The sequence below is a fragment of the Atractosteus spatula genome, chromosome 1 (assembly GCF_055471065.1).
Source record: "Atractosteus spatula isolate fAtrSpa1 chromosome 1, fAtrSpa1.hap1, whole genome shotgun sequence".
Lineage (NCBI taxonomy): Eukaryota > Metazoa > Chordata > Actinopteri > Semionotiformes > Lepisosteidae > Atractosteus > Atractosteus spatula.
The window spans coordinates 11409962-11434152 of record NC_142706.1 but is presented as its reverse complement, the minus strand read 5'-3'; the positions used below and the strand labels follow the sequence as shown (position 1 = coordinate 11434152).

Here is a 24191-nt window from a genome sequence, read left to right as displayed (position 1 = left end):
GGTTGTTACTTTACCTATTAAGGCAGAAGCAGTGAAAGCATTAACAAGTCCTGCAAAGTTGCACATTTCTGCACTAATCTGGGATCAGAACATGCTTTCGAAGTAATAAGTCTTAAAATGCAAGATGAGCTATAGTGACAATATTCCCAGAACTCTCAAGAACTTGTTTAAACTCCCTGTGAGAGCTAGCCTTCCATCACAAAAGGTACTGTATAGTCCTGGTGCATTGGGAGACGTGCCCAAGACAGGTATTCACATCCAGTCTCCAGAGTTATACTGATAGACGTCAAGGTGGTGTCCTGCCTGGATTAGGGCATTCCATTACTCCCCTCCTGCCTCAGGGCTGGACAACGTTGTTCTTTAATCGCCTTTTATTGAGGTACCACAGACTGGACGTAGGAATGGAAATTGTTGATTGCTTCTCAGGTTCAACCAGAAATACCCTTACCTGGTCTCCATATAATATCCAATGGATAATCCTCACCACAAACCTCGTCGTAAAACTCAGCACTGTCAAAGAATGAAAATGCAACTCAACCCTCCCAGTATGTGATGCACAATAGTCACTTCACCTTTGACTTTCTGTACCTTCGAACTGTACAGATATTTAAAAGCACCTTCTAAGAATTAGACTTACTTATTCAAACTCGTATACCTGTAGCGTGTGAAACAACTTTGCTTAGCACATGTATTCCAAGAAAAAAAAAGAGATTGGGTTTCAAAAGCTTTTAACACCAGTGAAATGTGTTTCTTATCTCTAAATAACCAGTTTGATTTAACAGATAAGTGTTTCTTCAAAACTGAATTTAGTTAAAAGCTCTCCTGCTTATACTTATATATCTTATTGGTTACTTTCAGTGAATCTGTTCTGAATTAGATTAAATTAATTCCCCTAAAAGGAACAAACTGTGTTCCCACGTCCCAGAAATGTGAAATTTACCACACTGACGTTATTATACACATGGGATTGACAAAAACACACTTGAGTACAGGACAAGAAATATCATTTTGGTTTGCAGATGAATTTAGGGTTTAGGTTGGAATTGAATTCCTTTAGGAAATACAAACCAAAAAGCCTTAAAAAAAAAACTAAAGACTGCAACTCTGGGCTCCGAAGAGAGGTGAAATGATGCTAGGGTGGGTTGGACATCCATTCCAAAAACTTATATTCTTATCCTGAAGCACTGCTATTCTGCAGAGCTTGTGCAGCCCATATACTGTATGTGCATTGAATGTCAAATCACAGGCCATCTCAGGGCTCTGGAGGTAATTAGTAGCAGTCCACTGTTTGCATACAGTATATGATGCAACATCATATTACCACAAAGAGTAGACAAGAATAGCTTTCAGATGATCGGGCATGGTATTACAAACTCTGTCTGAAGCATACACAGTATATATACTGTTGGTCTCTTACAGAGAATACCTTTCAAGGATATGACTATAACATGTTCCTTGTAAGACCCTATGCACACCCACTTCACTGACCAAAGCTAGTTATGTTGCACTAGTAAGTCCTAATAAGGATGAAATAATTATCCTTTGCTGCTAACTTTGATTGTACGTGCAACAAACAGAATTAGAAGGCTATTTAGGTTTTTCTGCCTCTCAGCAATGAGAAATAGTAAGCTAAATATTCATCCAATGCCATGCTTTTTTGGAGCAGCAATACTCTGTATGGCTCTACATCCACCTAGAACTCAGAGGCAGATTCATCACAAGCGGGCCTGAATGATTGAAATCTTCTCCCTTACTCATAACATGGATCCATGGATACTTGTTCAGGGCCGAGAACCATGAGCATGTAGCAGACATTTAAAATCAGGAACCTCCCGAGAAAAACACTGATGCACCTTAACCACTGGAGCACGTACAATAGGCTCCAGTGAGTGCCTTGAGCTGTAAACAGTGATGTACAAGACAGTTGGAATCATGTCCTGCAAGTCCTTATACTCAAAATAATATCTTCCTTATGGACTGGAAAGATCTAGTAATGGATCATCCAGTTCACTAAGGCCCACCATCCATTAGGCTGATAACAGGCTTTTAATAACTGAACTATAAGTTAGTGTTAAACTAGTTCTGCATGCTACAGTACATAGAAGTGTGTTTAAAACAGAATAAATAGGAGGCACCTTTTACCCAAGCAGCTGAAGGAGTATGGAACAAGCTACCTAGCTGATGTCATGACTTCATTCAAGAAACAGCTGGATGTGATCAGTTACTAAATGCCTAATGCACTATATAGGTTATGAATAAAATAAGGTCATTCAGCACTTTTTGTGTTCTTGTATGTTCTTCGTGTTCATCTTGTGATCAAACACACATGCTCCAAGTCCTAGAAGGTTGGGAAAAGCTCCTGAAAGTACTGTATAACTAGAGCAATGTAACAAAGTCCATGTGTACTTCTGCTGTCAGGAAATTCTGGCACTGGGGCAGGGTGTATGGGAAATTCTCTGGTCTTAGAGATGATACTGCAGCACAAGTAAGACCAAATCAAACTAGAACAGGAGCTCCTGAACAATTAAAATGCTAATTCTGTTCAAGCTTTGAGCTCACTGTCATTACTCTTTTGACTGGAAGTACTGTAAATAATGGCTGACTACAATGGGATTTTGTTCATATATTTGTATTCCTAAAAAAGTACAGTACCTGCCCAGTCAAACCATGGGAATACACTTTAAGCCAGGGGCTCAAACGCATTTCCTGCAGAGCTGAAGTACATTTAGGATTTAGTTTACCCAACTGGTCTAATCACCTGAAGAAGTGGAGGAATTTAATACAGTACTTTAGGGGAACAGTCAACAGCACCCTTCAAGCTATAAACTGGGAGAAAACCTAACCCTAATAAGACGAAGTACAGTGCACTGTGGGATTCTTCATCTGGAATAAAAACCAGAAAACTCCAGGGATGAAGGAGACCTCTAAAAACTACAAATGCCAATATTCTACTGTGTGGGGTTGTGTGGAACAAGCTACCAGTCTGCAACCAGCAGAACAGACTGAATGATGCATCACCTTTTCCAAAGTCCTTAACTTACATGCTGAGATTTGTAGCCATCTCTCTGTTTGTTACTGTGGTACTATGGTCACGGGTCTATACAGGACTCAGCTGAAGAAAACTCTGTCATAAAGATAAACAGGCAGAGAAAGAGAGAAAAGGAGTAAGAAACAGGAAAGAGGGAGGAGGAGAGAGTGTGAGAGAGAAAGAGAGGCAGGCAAGGAAAAGAAAGAGAGGGAGAAGGGAGAGCAATCAAGCTAAAAAACTACAGTGCCAGGAAAAACAAATCTCTCTCATTCCTGCTCAGCCGCCAGCTTCCCAACCCAAACAATAAATTCCTTTCCTTTTCTGACAGGAATATGAGTTCTCTCCTGCCAAAAACAATACACAATAAATAAACCAAGGGTCAAACATCACAACTGGTAAACACAGCTAAACTGTCCTTCAGAAAAAACTGACAACATTGGAAACCATAGCCTTCCTTTAATATAGGGACAGCCAGTAAAAACTACTGTTACAGGAGTTACGACAATCTTTTAGCATGTAGTAAACAGTTGTTAATCGAGTTAATTTTTGATGAAACATTCCATTTGCTAACCAACACTGTTTTGTTTCAGAGCAAAATGGGAAACTCAAAACTACAGACAGCACATTGTTGACAGAGAATACTACACATTTATGGTAAGAATTTCAAGACCAGAAAGTAATGCCTCATACCAACATTGTAGGAGGTCAGGTTTCATGTTGCAATCTTACTAAAGTAGTATGGTCTTCCTGAGCTATGAATCAATCATTAAGGTTAAATATAATAATTTTCAAAGTTTATTATGGTCTGCCACTGAGATCAGTGGTCAGCCATTTTTACCAATTACCAACTACACAAAGACCCAGAGCATGTAGATGTTTGGATATAAATATCCTGCATTTTACATTTCTGTACACCCCAGAAGTCACAGGCATGCATCTGTGTCCAGCCTTAAAAAGTTCCTTTGCTCTCGGTGGTGGACCACAGACAAATGAAACATGGGTTAAGCAACACTGATGGATGGAATGAAGAAAACAAATTATTGTGATGCTAAGGTATCAGATTCATCCCAAGTTGGGGTCTCTCACATATACCACAAACAGATGGCACAGTAAGGGGGCACAGAAGGTCATGGTCTTAGGGAGATTGAGAAGTCTGAAGCTATCTACTAAAGAGCAGCCAAATTAAGAGGTTTTCTTCAAAATGCAGGAAAGTGTTGTCACTAAACTAGGCAAGAGGTTCAGAGCAGTAGGTCAGCATTTCATTTCTAGAAAAAAAAATTGCAAAGGTCCTAACCAGTGCCTAAAAACACCCTTGCTGCTTCTGCTACCTTCCAAGCAGTGCCACAGTACAAGGTGAATGGAAAAAGCAACTGTTGTAGAACAATATGGAAGATACTGTAATTTGTCACAGTGTGGGCTGTAAGATATATACTCCGCTGCTTGCAGGGCTGTAACTAGTTTAGATTTATCTGTGCCTGAGGAAAATCAATTTCTAATTAGTCTTTCATTGTTCACTCAGGAGGTTACCTACAGTACTTAGGTTTGTTGGTCTCAACACCTTTGATCAAAACACTATTACAGCATTAGGTGTCTGAGAAGTGGCGCTTAGATTTTAGAAAAAGTTTGTGACGCTTGGAAGAATAAACACTTCTCACTTCAAAGCCCAAAGGATGTTTGCTGAGGTGTGTGTGGGGGGGGGGGGTTCCTTGAGCAGAAAAAATGATTACCTTAGTAGGTAAGCTGTGGATTAATGATTGTCAAGGAGCAGTACAAACACACCCAATGTAAGATCACATTAAGAGCACAGAGTGGAGAGAAAAAGAGCAAGAAACAAGGACAGGAAGAGAGAGGAGTCCGGAGGATTTGGGACTTGAAGCTTGCGCCAGACTAGAGCCCCTACTTCATGACCATCATGAAACCAAACCTGACTGGAGTTAAGTATTTGAACCTTGTTAGAGTGAGTGTGCTATTCTGTGTTTTAGGGAGCTTGGGTTTCCTGGGTAAAAGATACCTCAGTTAGAAATGTATGGATCAAGATATAGGCTCCCATTTTTTTGTGGCATCTGGGGTGTAGAGAGAGCAAGTTGCAAGTTGCTTTGTATTTGGTTAGAAGGCAGCTCATCTCTTATGTGGCCTCTGTAGGTATTAAGACTTTAATGCTTAGTAGCAGTCTGGGGTTTTCTGGGTGACCAGAATGTTAGGCCTCTGAAACGCCTTGTTTGTAAATACCATACATAGAGTAACTTGTCTGTTGTAAATTTGTAAATGTGTGTAGTGTAGTTTGTGTGTTGTGTCATTGTAATAAATATTTGTTTAACCATGTGTGCCTGGATTATTACTCCTCTCACCAAAACTATGCCAGAGAACAAAGAATTCGTGTGCCTCTAATTCTACCAGCTGCTCGGGTGTATTGCTAGAAATCACAAGTTTTTTTCACAATTTGGGGCCAAAAGCCCTACACAGTCACCTCTAGTCCTCTATTGCTTTCAGTGCACCTAGGCTAGAATTTCAGCCCGTCTTCTCAGTCAATGCTGTATCACAATATAGACTCGAGGTGCATTTAAGGTATTCTGCTGTGCTCACCCCTTGTGCCTTGCATTGTTCTCACAGTGGGAGAGAATCTGTGTACGAAGAACAGAGCTGATTCTGTTTCAGTTCCGACACAAAATACTTCAGCACCGAAGCCAGACTGTCAACCACACAGCTGACTGGAGCAAAACTGGTGACGAGAGCCACTGTGACACTCGGCCAGCAACAACACACAACTCCCGAAGCCAAAAGTGACTGATGTTATCCTGATTCTTTCTCCAACAGTCCTGCTGGAAGAACAACAAGCTTGTTTCAAACTGAGGACTGGAAGAGGAATTAAGAAGTTGACAAAAGTTCATGAGGTCCATTGGAACAAATTTAGGTCACCAGTCATGCACAAATTATCTACCATGTCAAGATAGTTTTCACACTGAACAGATTTTTTTGCTCACCAGAAGGCTTTGCGTTTTGACTTAATTACCCACCCTCAATGGAAATTAAAGCACGTCAAAGTTTGTCAAAACTGGGCTGCTTTGACAGCGTGCACAACTTACTAAACCCGTTTTCCCCTCCTAGGTGACACGACAAGACACTTGTGTGTTCCTTTTTCATCTCTGGGTTTCAGCACTCTACTTTTCTTCTGTCGGATTGCAATTAAGTCATTAGAACATATAATTAAAGCATTTGTTGCTTTGTGTATATATTTTGTTAGGACTTGTGGTGTCTTGCCTATCAACCTCAGCTACAGTACTTGAAACGCGAGCTTCATCCTACTTGACTTTTTCAATAGGCAGTGGGTTGACTCCTGCAGCAACCTGACTTTGCCCAGAGGTGGTTGTTTTATCTACACGATTGTCACCGACACTCAAATTCACAGCTTCTCCTCGGAAACAGGCAGTTAAGAGCCGCTTTTGCTTGAACAACTTATACAACAGCCACTTCAAAAAAAGAAGATTAGAAAAGTTAAGCTAGGTGACCACACACTGCTTGGGCTTTCACCAATCTGAAACGAATGAAAAGAGACGCGTTAACATTTCGGAACATAGGTAATGGAACAAGCTGCTTATTTAACATGCATTAATGTCTTTGCAAGCCTTTAAAAAGCTCCTATGCCAAAGTCAGTCCTTTGTTCATTGATCCATACACTACCTCAAAGCTACATAACTCACATTAAGGTTCAGGGGGACCCTTAGCTTATCATGGATGTACAGAGCGCAAGGCAGAACTACTGTCTGGATAGGGTGCTCCAGTCCACCGCATGGCATACACACAGAGAACTCATTCACGCCATTCACCCCAAATAGAACGTCTTAGGAAGAGGGCACAAGCTCAGAGAGAACTGACCAACCAGCTGCTTTCTTAAAGGACAGGTTTTTCAGAAAAGGACCCAATGCAAACATCATCATCTTTGCAGATTCAAATTCTGCAGCTATAGTACAAACTGTGATGGACATCTCAGGAAAAAAGCAAACAAATACTTTAAAACGTTTCTCCCCCCCCCATTCTAATTAAAAGGAAAAAGCTTCCAAAAAGTCTCTCGTTGGAATCTTCAGAGTAGCAGGGTAAGGTTCCAATATGTTTTTACAGCCTCCCTGCCAAACCAAACTTCCTTCAAAAACAGTTTAATAGGGGCCTGTCCGTCAGTGAACTTTCCCACTGCGTACCACAGCCTCACCACTGTGAACTCTTCACAGTCGTCGCAGGCCACACCAGCACTTCCATTCCACTCCTGTAATCCCACTGCATTAAGCAAAACTTTTCATTTTCTTCTGCAATGTCCCGTGTTCTCTAAAAAATTCCTTAAATAGGCTAGGGAAGGGCAATTACGGTGAAAATGCAGGCACTTGTCTCTGCTATTTCCTCACATTATACTCAGCGGAACTCTTACTGCTGACACCAAGGGCAATGTTAGAATAGCTCTCTAGGGGGGCCCCAGCACAAGGAGCTGATGTCATGGACTTAGGATGCAGGTCATGCTAACACCCTTAAAGAAAACAAGGTGAATTCATTTGACTGGGGGGGTGATAAAGGCATAATCGCTTCTTGCGGGGCGGTGTATCCTCCTGTAGCTGAAGATTTCAGGGTTTGACATGAACAACCCACACAGACAGCAGATCCTAAAAACCCAATGCAAAGTCAACGCAATACTCAAGATGCATCAGCCTGTATTTAGTAAACACTTGCCACCACAAAAAAGCTCTTACTATCCTTAATAGAAGACAGTGAAGCGGTTCTTTGAGGTAGCCAATACGAGAATCCACAATTAGTAGTGCAAATGTTGTTTTTTTTATTTTAAACATTAGTCGATCTGCAAAAGAGGTCAAATTAGTGCAGTGGTAAAAACGTTATAGATGCATGCTCTCATGTATCTTTACCGAGTTGCAGTATTGTTCCTGCAGCTGAGACTATCCTGTTTTATACATAAGTAATTTTTGTGTGCGCGCGCATCAGTCACACTGGTCTGTAGAACCACATGAAGCATCTGAATTGAACACCTACAACAAGGAAAATCACCTTTTCTTGAGAGGAAAATTCTTTACTGTGCATCCCATGTTTTTACGTTTTCCCCTAATCAAATGCAGAGGAGTTTTAAAGCGACAAATATAATTTCAAGTCAAAACAACCAGAGAACACACAGGGAAAGGACAAACTGTTTTTGCCATTGCCTCTATTGCACAGGTACCTAATCCTGGTCCTTGAGGACCAATGTATCTCTACAGTTCAGCTTGGCTTTTAACCAACTGACCAAACAAATTGCCTTACCTAGACCAATTTATCAACCTCCCACAGCTGTTTGGGAGTTGATGCTTTAAAAGGGACCTGGAAAACTTGCTTGAATTGGGGGCCTCTGCTCTAGCACAATGGGTCAAATCCATTCCACGCCTTTTTTTTTTCCAGCTGATCCTTAAGAAACAGGATCAGGAAAGCAATGGATCAGAGGCCTGCCCCTGCTCTAGCAAACCTTGAAAGCTTTCTTGCAGCTCTGTCGGGCAGGAGCAGTTTCTCTTCAAAGTAGGACAATAAGTTTTTGTCCAGTTTTTACGTGGGTTTCCTTTCTTACTAGGTCCATTTCCTCTTAGAGGCCCCGTGTCGCAGTTCACAGTTGTTTATGTTTCCATTATCTGACACCACATATTTTTCCCCCTGCCGAAATAGCTCCTGAAGCTGCATCCCCCCCCCCCACACTGGATGAGAGATTAAAAGTTAGTGGTTCATGAGCCACAAAATGATCCTTACATCCTGGTGGCCACACCACCTGCCTCCATCCTTCTGCACTGCAAAACTTAGGGGCAACTAATGCTGGGGTGTGTTCCTCAAAATTCAGGGAGAACTTTCTTCAAGTGTCCTTCACCTTCCTCCTGGTCTGCAAGGACACAGAGGGTCATGGTATTGCACTTTAAGAAACAGCCCAAGGCTTTCAGACCTTTGTTCTTCTGGCAAACTTCCCATCTCCTTTAAAATGGCACTCCTATCAAAATCTCTCTCTCCTCTGTGGCAGCGCTAATCACACCTAAGATCAAACTGAAAGGACAAGCAAATCACTCTTTAACAGCTACATGGAACAGACACCTTTAATACACAGTAACTGGATGTGCAGAGAAGACAAAGCTAATCCTCTTACAGTAACTAATGCCTTTTAGTACCTTAGGGTCAATGGGCAAAAAAGAAACAAGATTCAGATTCCATGAGGCTGCCTTGTGCCTCAATGAAAGAGAATATTCATTAAGAGTGCTGAAGTAAAGCAGGCACATGTCCAAAGAACTAAGCACAGTGTGAAAGTGAGCAGCTTCCAAAATCTTAACCACCCCTTACTCAGCAGGAAATGGAACATGTGCATCTCAATCACTGTCTTGATTGTTTTTTCTTCAGACTGTGGCTCAGGTTTCCCAAAGTCAAATATGAAAAAAGTCCAAACTGTTTAAAGAAAGCAACTCCTATCTAGTCAGACAAATCCATTTTATTCTTGGTTTATTTTTCAAATATTCTTTTCAAGGGCAGGCAGGAGTGATCAAAAATTTCAGTCTACCAGCGAATGGTGATCTCTGCTCTTGAGGGTCTTAGGCAATTGTTCATGAAGAAGGCTGCAAACTTAAGGACCTATAAGACCTATGATTAGTAGTAAATCAGAATGTTAACCAGTAATCTCTTGATGAATCTAAATAGAGACAGCTTTTAAATCTTTTAAATGAATCTAAATAGAAACAGAACTTTATCTGAGCTAATCCATGGATAAGAAACCTTGAGTTACATCTCTCCCTTTGGTGATCCTAGAGCTTAAGGAGGCCTGACACGAACGTTGTGCTCCTCTTTCTTGCCCTGTCTCTTTATTCTCATTGGAAAACCTGGCAGCATCTTACACGGTGCATCAGAGGTGGCAGCAGTTTCAATAATGTAACACTGTACAGTACATGAGATGTTAAGGTTATCATTGCATCATTAAAGCAATTTTAATCATACTTACTGCTCAATCAATTTAGGTTTTGCAGATTTGTCTGAAATTCCCTTTGTTGGAGCAAAATAGATCTTGGACAAAAATCCATTGCTCCATTAAGAAAATAAAGCATTTCTACATTTAGACTACTACAGCACTGTACACTTTAAACTGAAGTTTTCAGTTAAGGACCGATGCATGGATATACAGTATTGTGATGGAATGATATTTACAATGCTAGCAGATCTGTTATAAACCATTGCAGCAAAAATAATCAAAAGGTGCAAATGATACACTGGAGGCCAAATGAAAGCACCGGTAGATTTAAATGAGATACCGATTTGGGAATGATCACCTGACTGCCATATTTCAGTTACTAATGGAGGAGAAAAACAGCAATTCAACGAAGACATGTCTTTCAGACATGTCTTTTTCGTTTAATTGTAGTTTAATTGTTAAACCACATCAGATCACTATACACTTAAAGGGGTGCTGAGTGATTTAAAATAAAGACCAAAAACTACTTTACTCTCTTTACCCCCATTGTTTTAACAACTTTTTGTAAAATGTCCTCCTACAGTACATACAGTAGTAATACAATAGCACGAAATGGCTGATATCCATTTGGTAAAAGCAACAAAATCAACTGGATGTGCACTCTGCTCCAAAATACTGTATTAATAAATCATTCATGAATATATTTATTAATACATTATTTTGGAGCAGTGCATGCTCATCAGATGTTGCTGCTTGTACAGATTTTAACTGAATAGAACCTCAATATCTTTTGAGCATCCAGTTGATGCCAAGACAGTGCAAAGCATGCATCTCCTGTTAGTCCTATTAGTCTGTTACTCTAACAGTAGACTCCTGTTAATGAACTATGTAGGGAGAAGGAAAAGAAAACTAGGCTTCAACTGTGAAAATGTATTAGAACACTTAAGACTCACAGAATCAGAATGAAACCTGTTGCATTTTCAATGTTCAAACTCAAAGGACACCAATTGGACCTGCTGAAATAGTTTCAGTTGAAATCTGTAAAGGACAAGCTCTGCGTTTTGTCTACCACCCACAACACACACTGCAGTAGGAGACAGATCGCTGCCCAGCCAGAGGCTTCCCATCGCAAGCTCGTCGCCATACTCATGAGGCCGAATGCTCTTGATAAACAGTATGCTAATATACTGAGAGAGTAAAAAGTTCTGCGGTTTTGGAAGAAAAGGAGCCGCTTGATGGGAACAAAAAAACAAAAAGGAACTCACCCTTGAACTTTTTGCTTTGAAACCAGATCTTTTGCTTGAGATTTTAAAAATAACAATTACACATAACTCGCATAGCTGAAATATGTCTGGTGAACTTAATTCTTGAATCTAAAAGTTGACTTACCAAGACAAAATATCCATTACAACAAGTAACACTGATTTGCCACAGATGTTGCACCGCCTGTCTGTTTCTAAAATCCCGTCTCAGATGTTCCCTTGAAGGCAGTTTCTACTTGGTGTTTTTCTTAGTTTTTGTTTCCAGTTGTTTTGGTTTTTTTTTTTTACACAAAGTGTAGCGCCCTCTCAGCGCCCTCTAAAAACCTGTGGGACTCCACTGTTGCAGACACGTTCTGAAAGGCCAGGAATGGAATGAGTGCTAGTGTGGTCAGGTTGCAATGGAAATAGCTGTATAACCCACTGCTGGTTAAGGACCAGGACTCATGCCTCTAACTTTTTCCAGGATTCAGGTGCGGTTCCACAGGAATCCCAGCTTGGAAGCTGGGAGCACACAGTGTATCACAGTAACGGCAATCTAATGTACTCTCTGACCTTCACTTACACATTTTACCATCCTTTCCCTAATTCCAACATACAAAAAAGGCATGCAATATATACAAAAGGTAACAGCTCTACTGGTCATCTTCAAATACAGGACATGATATCTATAATACATATGGAAATATACTATTATATAATAGTATTCCACCCATTCCAAAGATACCCCTACTATATATTAAAAAAGGCTCATTCATTCGTACAGTTTTGAATAAAGATGCGATGTATCAAATCCTATAAAAAGAACCTTCAAAATGACTTCCAGTTAAACTGCATCGATTTTTTTGAATGACCCGAATTGTGAACGAGACATTAGAAAACATGTCCTGTTCGGTCCCCAAAGACAAAAGGTATACAGCATTTGTACACACAATGAGATATCACTGGCAGAGGATGAATGCTTTTGCAAGTAATTCTACAGTACAAATACAGGAGTAAAGTTTTGCTAAAATTTAGGAACTATTGCACTTTAAAAAAAGATATACCAGGATTCGAGATACTATTAAATTAATTCATCCTATCCTGTACACTTTCATACACACTATCCTTCATGATATTTTCACAATCATTACGTTAAACTACTGGTTCAGGGAGTTATCTGGCCTACGGTATGTTTCCAATTCAATTAACTCACTTTTTACTATAGGGAGTGACAGAAGAAAAAGTTGAAGGACATTAGATAAAAGACCTTCGCATGAAATTGCTGGAGGAGACTGCAATGTCACAGACCAAAAAGGTCGATATCTATAATTGTCTAATAAAACTGAAGGATTTTAACACTAGAAGGCATGAATGTAACTGTTCTCCAAAACACAGTATTGACAATAGTGGATTTTATGGGGAAAAAAGTTCTGCAATGAACTTGAGTATGTGAACTGTGTAATGAAATGGAAAATGTACTGAAACACAGTTACTGTATTTGTGATTTTTTATTGGAGATGGAATTTAAATCCATTTTCATGTTCAATTATAATAAATACATCTCATTATCCAGGAAGGACAGTAACGTATAGATCTTATATGATATTCTTCAGGAGAAGGGAATAATGGTAACGTTAATTAGTCACGATCTTTTAGGATCTCCTTCAGTTGAACATGCTGAATGAAAGTACTAGCTGTCAAGCAGAACTCCTCCTGTAATTGTTCTGTTGTAGCACACCACCACTTTAGATGTATAAATGTGTAAGCTCCCTCTGTCTCCATGACTGAAATACAGTATAAAGGGCTTGGAAGAGATTTTACTGTACGGATGATGTCTAATATAGGAATGTGCACTCAGATTTAGACCCTATTGCAGGCTTTTGTTCACTTTCCACCAGGCTTTTAGGGTAACAGAAATACAGGGACTGTTGAAGCAATTGTTTCTACATACGTAAACCCATGTAGGGTAAATTAATTCTAATGGCCTACAGTACATTCTAGTTTCACTATGTCGACACAAGAAGGTGTTCTCCTCTGATACGAATGGCTACTCTATCTTCTTCTTTCCATTGCAATATCAATATGAACACAGTGAAATGTGGTTCAGATAGCCCATTATTTAATATCCTTTTCTTAAGAGTTGCGAGCCAGACTCTGGGCTTTTAAGGACTCCAATAGAATTTTGCTTATCCAATGCTATAAACCATTTTATTTGGGGAAAAGAGGGAATGACAAAAAATAAGTTCTTGAGCCTAGAGAGTATATGCATTCTTACTGCTGCAATATGACCCTTTAGAGACAGGGGGAGACCATGCTTCACAATCCTCCGTGGTGGCTCTCAGGATAGTCCATGGTTATAATGTAAATCAGTAAATCATTCAAATTAGCAGATATTTGACTCATTTGAGTCCATTTCAAGCCAAAAGCAAACATTAAATAAAAACCTTGGCATGCTCCCCTTGTTGGATCGGTGAGGTTAACTGCAGTTTACTGATGCCCGTTGCACACTCTGTTGAAAATGTGTCTATACTGACTGAAGCACAAGCACAGGTCTTAGACCACAGAAGCTTGTTTCTAATAAGTTTTCACCAGTTTAAAATCCAATTGGAAAAGGATCACTAGGTAATAATCAATGCTGATACTCTGAGCATGATGCTGAAGGAGAGAATTAATTCTGGGTCTGTCACCACTAACTACCACAGTCTTTGCTGTAACGGATGGAGCTTTTTCCATCCTGTACCTCTGTTGTATTTTGATTGGCAGAAAATGTAATAATTCTATAAATGACACAGGTGGCCACAGAACCCTGAGATAGCCCCCACAAACCGCACCAAAGTACAAGTGAATTTTTGCCATTGCACAAGGACACACATGGATGAAGAATTCAAATGTTCCATTTAGTTCCGCACGACATCGCCATTTAGGTAACCTTACATCAATACTGCCTCTGTGTCAAGTAAACCGCATACAGGAGAACTAAAAGCTGATGTATCAAAGAAAAAGCAAGTGCCTATTTTTCACCTGTATTAATTAAAATACATGAAAAGAAGCACTTAATATATTAATACCATAACCAAAAAAACATTTCTAAAATGCATGATTTTCCATTTCTTAGTATTGTGTAGACATGCAATAATCTGGTGTTATATTTTTACATCTGCCACATTCACAAAATCTCAGGAAATTTATAGAAGCTTTTGGATCTTGCATTGACTTCCACTTCACCGATTCGCCACAGGAAGCTGGACATGATTGCAAAATACTCAGTACCATCATCATGCGGAAAGTTAAAGAGCTGTCAGAAGTTGTAAAGTACAATATTTAAATCTTTTAACACTTAATTCTTCAAGTGGTGGCCATTAAGAAGCTTAAGGTTAAGGGGATGGTTGTTACTCTACCAGGAAGAAGGCATAAGAATGCTTATCCCATATGTGTTGTCAGAACAGTGTTTTGAAATGTTAACTCACACCCACAGGCAAGAATAGTGAAAAGTTTTTAAAAAATGACATTAGAATACAATGTCTCCAAGACAACCGTTCAAAGCTGACCTTATGAATCTGGGCGATATTATAAGACAACAGCTAGCCAAATAGTAACTGAACCTAAATTCAAATGGGATTACATTATGTGGCTGAGAATTGAGTTTCTGGAAGTGTCCTCACAAGATTTGATTGGTTGACAGTCTAATAGAATATCTCAAGTACTAGCAGTGTAGTCTAGGTCACCTGGAGGAGCTGGAGAGATTCTGGAATCAGAAGTGACTGAATTCTCTCTCAGAAGACACTTAAGAACTACACAAAGCACCTCATTGAAACTAAAGCCTCATTTATCACTCCTCACATAATCCTAACCCATGTACGAGTCAATTTGCACATCATGCATTCAGACATAAATAACTTTCTGATAGGACTGAATACATACCTGGATTTTCAAGCTGAATTTACTTTTCGTTGCAGTTTATGAAGGGCATGAAAACATGAGGACATGATGCTTAAAGAAGAATGACAAAGCTGCCTAGGTTTCAGGTTTCCCTGCTTTCAAATACAAGAAAATATGCTTAATTGATACTCACCAGTCCAGCTATGGGGGTGGGCAGTCGATTAATCTTCTTCACAAGGCCTGGCTTTATAGAGCTAAGCAACCTGCAGGGAAATAAGACTCTTTAATTTCAGCCTCAAATCCAAAGAACTGGTCTCCAGTCACAGTAAAGGATGTACTGTATTAGCAGGAGGGTCTCAGTTCAGTGCTTGGTTCCTCCACCACCATGATAATCCTGCTGTACTGACAAAGTCACTAAACCTCCTTATTCTCTGGGCTTTGGAGGAGACCTAAAACTGAGCTTCTGCAAGCTGATTTTCATTTTAAAAAAAGTCCTTTTATTGGAAAATACTGATATAGTTTCTTTCAAATATGTCTTTAATTTGACATTTTTCACTCTAAATGTTGTTCTGCTACTGCAACATTTTTATTAAACGCTGTTACTATGACAAAGATACAAAGTACAAAGTCTGGCTTACCCTGGTACAATGGTAGGAAGACAACCCTGGTTTTTGGTTGAGGTGTATAAAACATACCTAGCTCCTCCTCATGATACAACTTGGTCAAGTCAAACATTTACAACATTGAATAAAAACCAGATTTGATTAAAAAGATTCATGGATATGTACATTTATAAATTTTATTAAATACTGTATAAACAAACATCTGTGGGAGGGGAAAAGGAACTAATCATTTCTGAAAAACATACATGCTGTTAAAATATTTTTTCTAAATGTATCCCTTTCATATGCCAGAAAGTTCTCAAATCTCTATTTCTCAACATTTTTCTACTTTTCGCCGAATGGATTTGATAATGGGACACTTTCGGTTTTGTTTTTGTATTTTTTTTTTACAAGACATTTTACGGTCAACATCCCTTTCAGATCTCAACAATGTGATCAGATGGCCTGGACACAAAAGGCTTCCTGAGAGGAAGACTATGTCACTTCCTTGGGCTGTAAACGCTGCTGAAATCGCTTTCTCATGTTTTCAAAGCCTATCCAGTGCGACTTGTTTCATTATCTATTTAAATAACGTCAAATAAAACTAGAGACAGCTGGGGGAAATGGGAGTTTCCAGGTCTGCACAAAGGCAGTTTGTACAAATATAGTATTTATATATTATTTCAACACATCAGTGGCAACACTTGAATGCTGAATGGAAGTCACAACACAAACCTTTACATACTATATTACTTAACCCTCCTAAATTCCTCCTCTTAATTTGCAAAGGAACAGATAAAGGTTTATTCCATGTTGAAAAGAAAAGAGACATTTTGGCTGTGTAGCCTTCTTCAGGGATGTCACTTTCCTTTCCTTTCAGCATGGAAAAAAACCTTTACCTGTTCCTCTGCAGCCAAGAAGAGAATTCCCTTAACCTGTTTTTGGCAGAAGGGCCTGAATATTTCCTGGTTTCAGATTCTCAGAGTAGCACGTAGCGACCTCAAGATACAGACCAGTGTGTATGTCAGTGGCTGAGTGTATAACTAGTGTATATATTCTAGTGTAACTAGAAAATTCCATATTCTGTTTGCTAAGATTTACATTTTCCACGTTTTACTAAATATCCAAACACTTGGCCTTCATTGCTTCATTGTGCTGTGTCAATATGGAAAATGATTAATCAAACAGCTACATGTGTTTCCTGACGCAGCTTCACTACGATTGTTGCCTTTATCTGCTTGTCTGCCCTAAATATGCTCAGCAGCAGGAGGTCGGTTTGGAACAATTAGGTAGTGTCCCATTTTTGTTAGATCCGTCAGAATCAAAATCAACTATTGTTCAACGATTTGAAGCCCAGCTTTATTTTAAAAGCAATGCAAGATACCGGCAGGTACTACTGACACTAGCAGGAGCTTATGGTAACACAGCACCAGGAACTTTGAATCAGGCTAGCACACCTAACAGAACAGACAAAAGAGGCTGTTTGGTACTTCGATGGGAGGAAAAATGCTTGAACACCCAGATTGATGTGAGCTTTCAACTCGGGTACAATGAGCATCCATTTGGTTAGCTGTACACCACGCACATTTTTGTGCACTGTTAAATTAAAACGTATTTCAAATAAAACAATCAAAACCTTTGAGGAGTGGCATAACAGTCAAAGCGCATCTGGTCGGTATGAATGACAAATCACCAGGTCCTCTCTCAACTACTAACTGTAAGAATTGAGAGAGAGTCCATATTGTACATCTTTGAGAATCTGCTTGCTAGATGTCTTTTGATCCGAGGCTTTTCATTAAAGCCTTTCAGTGGGTCTGTCTACCACATGGCTAGGTGTCACATCCTGTTCTGCACAATTTCCAAACACATTGGGTGGAAAAAAAAAGAACATTTCTCTGATCATCAGTTCCAGCCCCGCCTCATTATACCAGATTCTGCTGAGTTCATGCCCAACAATGTCAGATGTAGGATTGGAAATTAGTATTAGACGAGAGGTACACTTGGATGCCTGCATTAAATGTGGATGTTTTTCTTAGACGTTGTAACAATCATTGACAAATTCCACTGTACTCTTAGAACTGCACAGAAAAGTAATTCTTGGAGTTATCTAAGCTAAGCCTGCTCAGAAAAAAGGAGGAGTTTGTAATTGGCACAAGAGCAGTAAGAAAGAGTGAAGTGTATAGTATTCTATCAAAATACACTCATGTGCTCAATGTACTTATTAGGAAAAGGCACTTATAGTAGTGTATTAACACAATAACCCCAGCCTCTCTCTTGGCTTCAATAAGAAATTGTACATTCCATCGTTCTCTTGAATGATCCGGTCATCACCAACTGATCTTGAGAGGGGATGTCCTGTCTGTCTGAGCAAACTTTGTAGTAATGGGACTAGAGGTGTAAGAGGACACAATTTCAGGTGGCATCAGTCACAGATGCCTCAGGCACCTCTTGGTTTTGTACCAGGTCTGAAACAATGAACCTTCCAGGGCATTAATAGAAAAGGCAGTTAAAGAGTCTATTTTTTGCCTGCTAAATTAAAAAATGCTTTTCTACTTAAAGTTTGTATTAATATCATACAGATGGAAGACCTCTGCCTTCACTACATAGCCAAAAATTGTTCCTCACAGTGAGAGACAGCTTTTTGTGAAGTGAATGAATACCACAACTTAGGAAATGACTATAGATCAGCCTTGCAAATAGAATTACCACAAGCATCAGAAACTGATACGCCTGGAGAACATATTTTCTGAAGTAAAATTATCGCAAAACAGGGACATGACCTTTTCTGGGGCATTTCAATGGAGCCCTTGTCCAACAAAGATAATGACTACAACTACAATGGGATCCTAAACTTGCCATCACCTCCTTTATGATAAATACAAAGCCCAATGACACTCCTGGAACTTTATACAAGTTTATACAAAACCCCACAGCTTTGCATGTATGGGACTGGTACAGACAACTCAGTCCACATTTCAGCAGAAAGCAGTACAATCTGCCCAGGACTTGCAGCAGCCTGGCTTGTATGCTGTTGTTCCAACTACTGTATGGTTTCCTATGGTGTTCCATGTCACTACTTTTTCCCTGATTTTAGTTATGTCAGATTTACTTTTGAAAAAGGTGCTTAAAATGAATTTTACTCCTTTTTAAATTCTTCTTTTAACCTGAAAGACACAAAGACAGAAAGACCCAAACACTGTTTGCCTAGGTGAAAAATAAGGAGCTCAACAGGTTTTCCCACTTCATAAGATCTGTTACTTCCTGTTTGCAATATAAACAAGAAGTAATAGTACAGGTGTTAGAAATACTGTTTTGCCCTGAAACAGACCTGAAAGCATATTCTCTGAGGGTCTATTTAGTCAAACATATTTGCAATGCCCTTATAGGCTTAGGGCATAAGTAAATTCACCCTTTTCCTCACTCAAACCTGAATTATTTTAAATTGCAATGTCAGGTAAATCAACTTGAGGAGGAAGTCTTTGCAGTATAGCAAATCTACAATCTATAATATACAGTAATCTATCAATTTATATGAATACCAGAAGATTAATATGTAGTAACGGTAAAAAAATATACCATGGTAAACTTAAGTCATAGTTTGTTGTCATTTAGGAAAATCTATGCAAGTGAAAGTGACACTGTAGATTGTGTTCTATCTGTCATTTTGGACAGGCAATACCTCCACAGGGGTGTAGCCATGTATGAATTACCAATACATGATGATTTTCAGTCTCGTCTTCCCTTTTAAGGTGTTAAAAAGAAAGGGTACTGAGAAAGCGAAGGCTCTGGGTACTCACTCGCACAGCAAGATCCCGTTTTCCAGGCCAGATCGAAAGTCCTTGTCGCCGAAGCGTCTGCCCGTGACGGCCTGCGATTGGAAGACAACGACACATCAGGCACCGTCCTTGCAGAAGCCTCCGAGAGATTCACACGCCAGATATCGACAAACAGTACCGGGACAGCAAAGGCCAAAGTTATTTTTTGCTTCACAGATGAGCAATTTATATTTATGATCACGAGATTAATGTGAATGAATGCATACGGACAATATACGCTTTGTTTTGGGTGAATCCCTTCCAACCAATGAGAACAAAATCATACTGTGTGCTCAATCCAGCAGTTGCCAAGTGACCGAAAGGACTGGGACACATGCTTTGTATATCCCTTTAAGGCACTGTAATAACTTCATGACGTCTGTGACTCACTAAGTTCATCAAAAATCTGAGTTGCATTACTGTTGCCACTGAGTTTTTGTGTATGCCTGAGAGGTTCTGACTTCAATTTTCTTCAGCATGGAAAATGCATGCTCAATTGGATTTAAATCAGGAGATTGACTTGGCCAGTCTTGGATTTTCCACTTTTTTATTCCCTCCCTGATATTTGGCTGCATTCAGAGATTTGTTTTGGTCTTTGTCAAGCCGCACGGTGGAGCACAGCTCAACGGATACGGAAGTATTTTCTTCTCATTAAGCAGACAATTTGCTTCTATCAAACTTTCGGATTTATTCTGCTGCGGCCATGTTTAGTTACAGTACATCGGGAATAAAGCATGACAGTCCCAGAAGTTGCAATCAGCCAATCAAGATCTTTGCTAAAAACATAAAAACCCACTGGAGAATGAAAGTGCTGGGAGATGTGTTGAAAACTGAGTGTGCAAACGCTAACACAAATCTTAACCTATATAATTCTGGAATGTAGGGTGAAAAGGAAACACTCCTGTTATTTCACAAACTACAGTGGTTTTTATTATTAAATTACATTTACAGATGAGGATGTCCTCTACCCGCCCTTTGCTTTTAAAGACTATTCCAACATCTCAAAAGGCTTCAACGTTCGGCCTCCTAATTTTCCAATTTTTCTTTCCTGAAGATTTTCACTGTAACAAAGATCTGGTTTTGATCACTTGCTGCCCTGCACAATCCGTCACGGATTCACAGTCACTGCTACCATAAGGAAACTGTTACATCTCTCTCTTCTGCATGGAGTCCTCCCAACCCCAGAGTGATAATACTCCTCTTTGATCTTCCCGGCTACTCAGAACTAGTAGGAACAATCCCGATCCTTTTTTACACTGAAAAGACGTTTCTACATCACAATCTCTCTTCCACTACACAGAAAAATGATTCAATGGCTGCAAACTAGGATTAAGGCAAGAAAATGATCTTATATATTTCTCATAGTATTTCTCCTATAAAATACACTTCTAAACTGCTGAGCAAGAGGTAAAGTGGTCCTGAAATAGTGGTACTTTCCTATTAAGGCTATTTACTTTAAACATGGATGGAACATGACTACAAATAGACACAGTCACAAGAAAAATCACACAAGCTTGCTCATACCTCCAAAACTCCTCATTGCAGAACAACTGCTGGTGCTCAGACCTGAGGCCTTATAAATTCTGCTGAGTTGAGGCACTATCAACGATTTGGCTTGCCTATGAGGGTTAAGTTCAACCATTTCACTTAGCTAAACGTAACAGGCCTTCCACCAGGTCTTCGCTCCCCGTTTACCAAGCCCCAAGGGCTACTCAACAAACCTGACCATGAAGCCAAGTGCTTAGACGACTTAGTTCTTAAAAGCATTGGTAAACTCGTGCTTCATCAAAAATAAGAATTGACAATGCGGTACGCGGGCACCCTCTAAACACCTCAGAACCACAGTTTCTGGTTGGTCACCGTCTGCTGTTAGACCTGGGTTGCTAGGCGACCATGTGCTGCAGCACATCCACACTGTAAACGCTATAGCCTCCTCAGCAAACCCCTTCAGTACTATCCTCCTTTAGGGCTGCGCTGCACTGCGAAATTCTCACTGCCTCAAACAAAACTCAAAGAAACGAAGTCCACCTCATCACAAAACTCATGCAAGTGGGAAAATAAGCACTTATAACTTTCCTACAACTCGTAGAAAACGTGTGGCCATAAAATTTAGAAAAGCACTAACTCCCTAACATTTTGGAAATATTTGCACTGCCTGAAAGAGTACTGTCAGCGGAACGTGCTTTACTTCCATTAACACAACATACTGTACAGCTAAATATCACTCCGATCTATAAAACACCAGCACGTTATTTCTTACTCTGACACCTTGAGGGAAGTGCCCTTTTTTGCTGCATGTATACAAACACAACAAAAAAAGGCAAGTACTGGCACATTTTAAATCCAACATTACCACTGACAGCACTCTGCTAGATCTGTTCTGAATTTCACCCACTGTGTGAAGCGACAGCACAGCCCGTCTTCTAGACTACAACGCTGTGAAAGTTGCTTCCTGTTCAACTTCCAGCTGTTATTGTCCTATTTGCTTTTCAACACATCAGCCAAATGGAGGTGGTCCTTATTATAACACAGTCCCCACAGAGATATCACTGCCTGTGTTAATTGGGCCTCCATCTACTTGTTCTTAAGAAATAAAGTTTTCAAACATGGAGTGAAGCCTAAAACCACAGAAAAAACACAAAACATAACACTGTTTTCTTAACAAAGAATTAAATAATAACCTAACATGTTGAAATAAACAAAGGGAAAATAAATTGGTACTCACAGTATTTTATCATATAATGGGAAACTCCCAAAAAACCCAGTACATTTCTTTACTGATGCTCTCAATAAGAAATGCTGATTTACTGTACCGGTGTTGGATGCTATTTTCACCTGCGAGTTTCACTGGGTCTTCCTCAATCTTTTCCTGCAGATAGACAGAACCAGGAAGGACATCCCCCTATCCTCACCGTATCAGTTACTCACATGCATAATGTATGTTCCCTCTGAATAATTTGTGTGTAGGTGTTACACACACACACACAAAAGGAAAGCATTGTACAGTATGGAAGAGCTTTGGAAAGAAAATGTCTCTCAAAACTGTAGCCCTCCCAAGTTTCAAAAGCCTGACCATGTGAACTTACTGTATTATCCACAATCTCCTACCTTCCCCCTCCCCCAGCAGCCCACTGGGCCTGAACAAAAACCGCTTACAAGGCCTGGAACGCCTTATTTCACAGGCACACCTGCAAACGTCACGAGGCAGCAAGAGAGACAGGGGTGGTGAGGAGGGAAGGAGCCCCTTGGTCACCCACTGCACAGAACAGCTGTCCGAACCACCGGTCCGCTCGCCCTCCGTGACGAGAACGGCGCCCAGCCCCTGGCACGGCCGAGACCTGCCAGCTCTGCCCACAGCGATGTGATCCTTACCCCCCAGCTGGGACTGAAGATGGCGCCTAGGCCGGCCAGGGAACGTTCTAATGATCTGCTGGCCCCTGAAACACGCCAGCCACTGAATCCAGCTTTATCATTACTGCAATACATGTGGTCTGCAGTCCGGAATGAAAACCTTCTTCTTTGCTACTGCATCACTCCAGATGAACTGAACTGGGTCCAGAACAAAGACCCAACTACGAGAGCCAGCCGAGGCCAATATCGTTATTTCTCTAGCCCTTTCCGTTTACTTTGTAAACCATAACATTTGAGTTAGAGTCCGGCGCTTTTGGTGATACTAATGCACAGCAAGTTACATTACCCCGATCAGCCAGACACTAAAATAATGTTTCTCATAAACATGATCCCTAAAGGGTAACAGAGAAGATTAGAAAATGGGATGGAGAAAGACACTGGGGTGGCTTATACAGTACGTTAAACTGGATACGTTTAAAATGTGCAGTTGGTGATCCCTGCAATGTTCAATGTTTAATATCATATCAGAAAAAAAAAGTCTTTATACAGCACTTTACGTATTTCATCATTAACATACTATAATTAGTTAAGATGACTCATATTGCAATTACTAACATTTCTAAATTAAACAAGTCATTTTTAATGGATCGCCTTAAATCCACACTAAATACATTGCACACAACACTAATGATAGAAATGACAGGTTCATTGGTGCTCTGGATTCCATCCAGATTAGAGCAATAAGTCTGGGACTTTTCCTTGAGCTGACAGGCAGAAGGAACTGAACCTTTCTAGTTTTGAAGAGATAAAGCTACAAAGGGATCTAAGACAAGTGCTCAGAATCGTCAAAGACACTGACAAAGCCAACCCTGTGAATCATGAACCATAGGGCCAAGTGGAAATAGACTTTGGCCAGGTTTCTGCTGTATCACTTGAGGAAGTTACAGTATTTAATTTTTTTAAAAAGACATCCATGAAACAAACACTAAATTGCCCCCTTTTCAAACATCAGAATCCAGCATACAACTATTAAGGAGTGATCCTGCCTGCCCAAAATGGACAGAAGACATTTTTTCTCGGCAAGTGAGCTAAAACCAGGTTTTCTTTCGGACAAAGGATGGCACTGTGTTCCTACACATCAGGGCTCTGAAAAAAATTTTCCCCACAGGAAAAGGAACAAATGTTAGCACTTACATAAAAAAGCCGCAAAGAATGCATTTTATAGGGGGGTTAAACCAATTAAAGTGGTCTGGAACTCCTAGAATCAGAGTGCTCTGCAGGGGGGGGGGCAGAATCTGCCAGCTCAACTGTACCTAC

General features: G+C 40.0%; 1 protein-coding gene across 23 annotated transcripts in view; it reads right to left on the bottom strand.

Moving 5' to 3' along the window:
* Positions 1-24191, bottom strand: part of limch1a (LIM and calponin homology domains 1a) — a 148475-nt gene that overhangs the window by 70384 nt on the left and 53900 nt on the right. For all 23 annotated transcript variants that reach the window (XM_088909509.1, XM_088909562.1, XM_088909516.1 and 20 more), the window contains exons 2-3: positions 19506-19576; positions 15300-15369 (exon numbers count right to left, since the gene is read on the bottom strand). In XM_088909509.1, coding sequence (XP_088765635.1) covers positions 15300-15369; positions 19506-19576 — 141 coding nt within the window. The remainder of the gene's footprint in view (positions 1-15299; positions 15370-19505; positions 19577-24191) is intronic.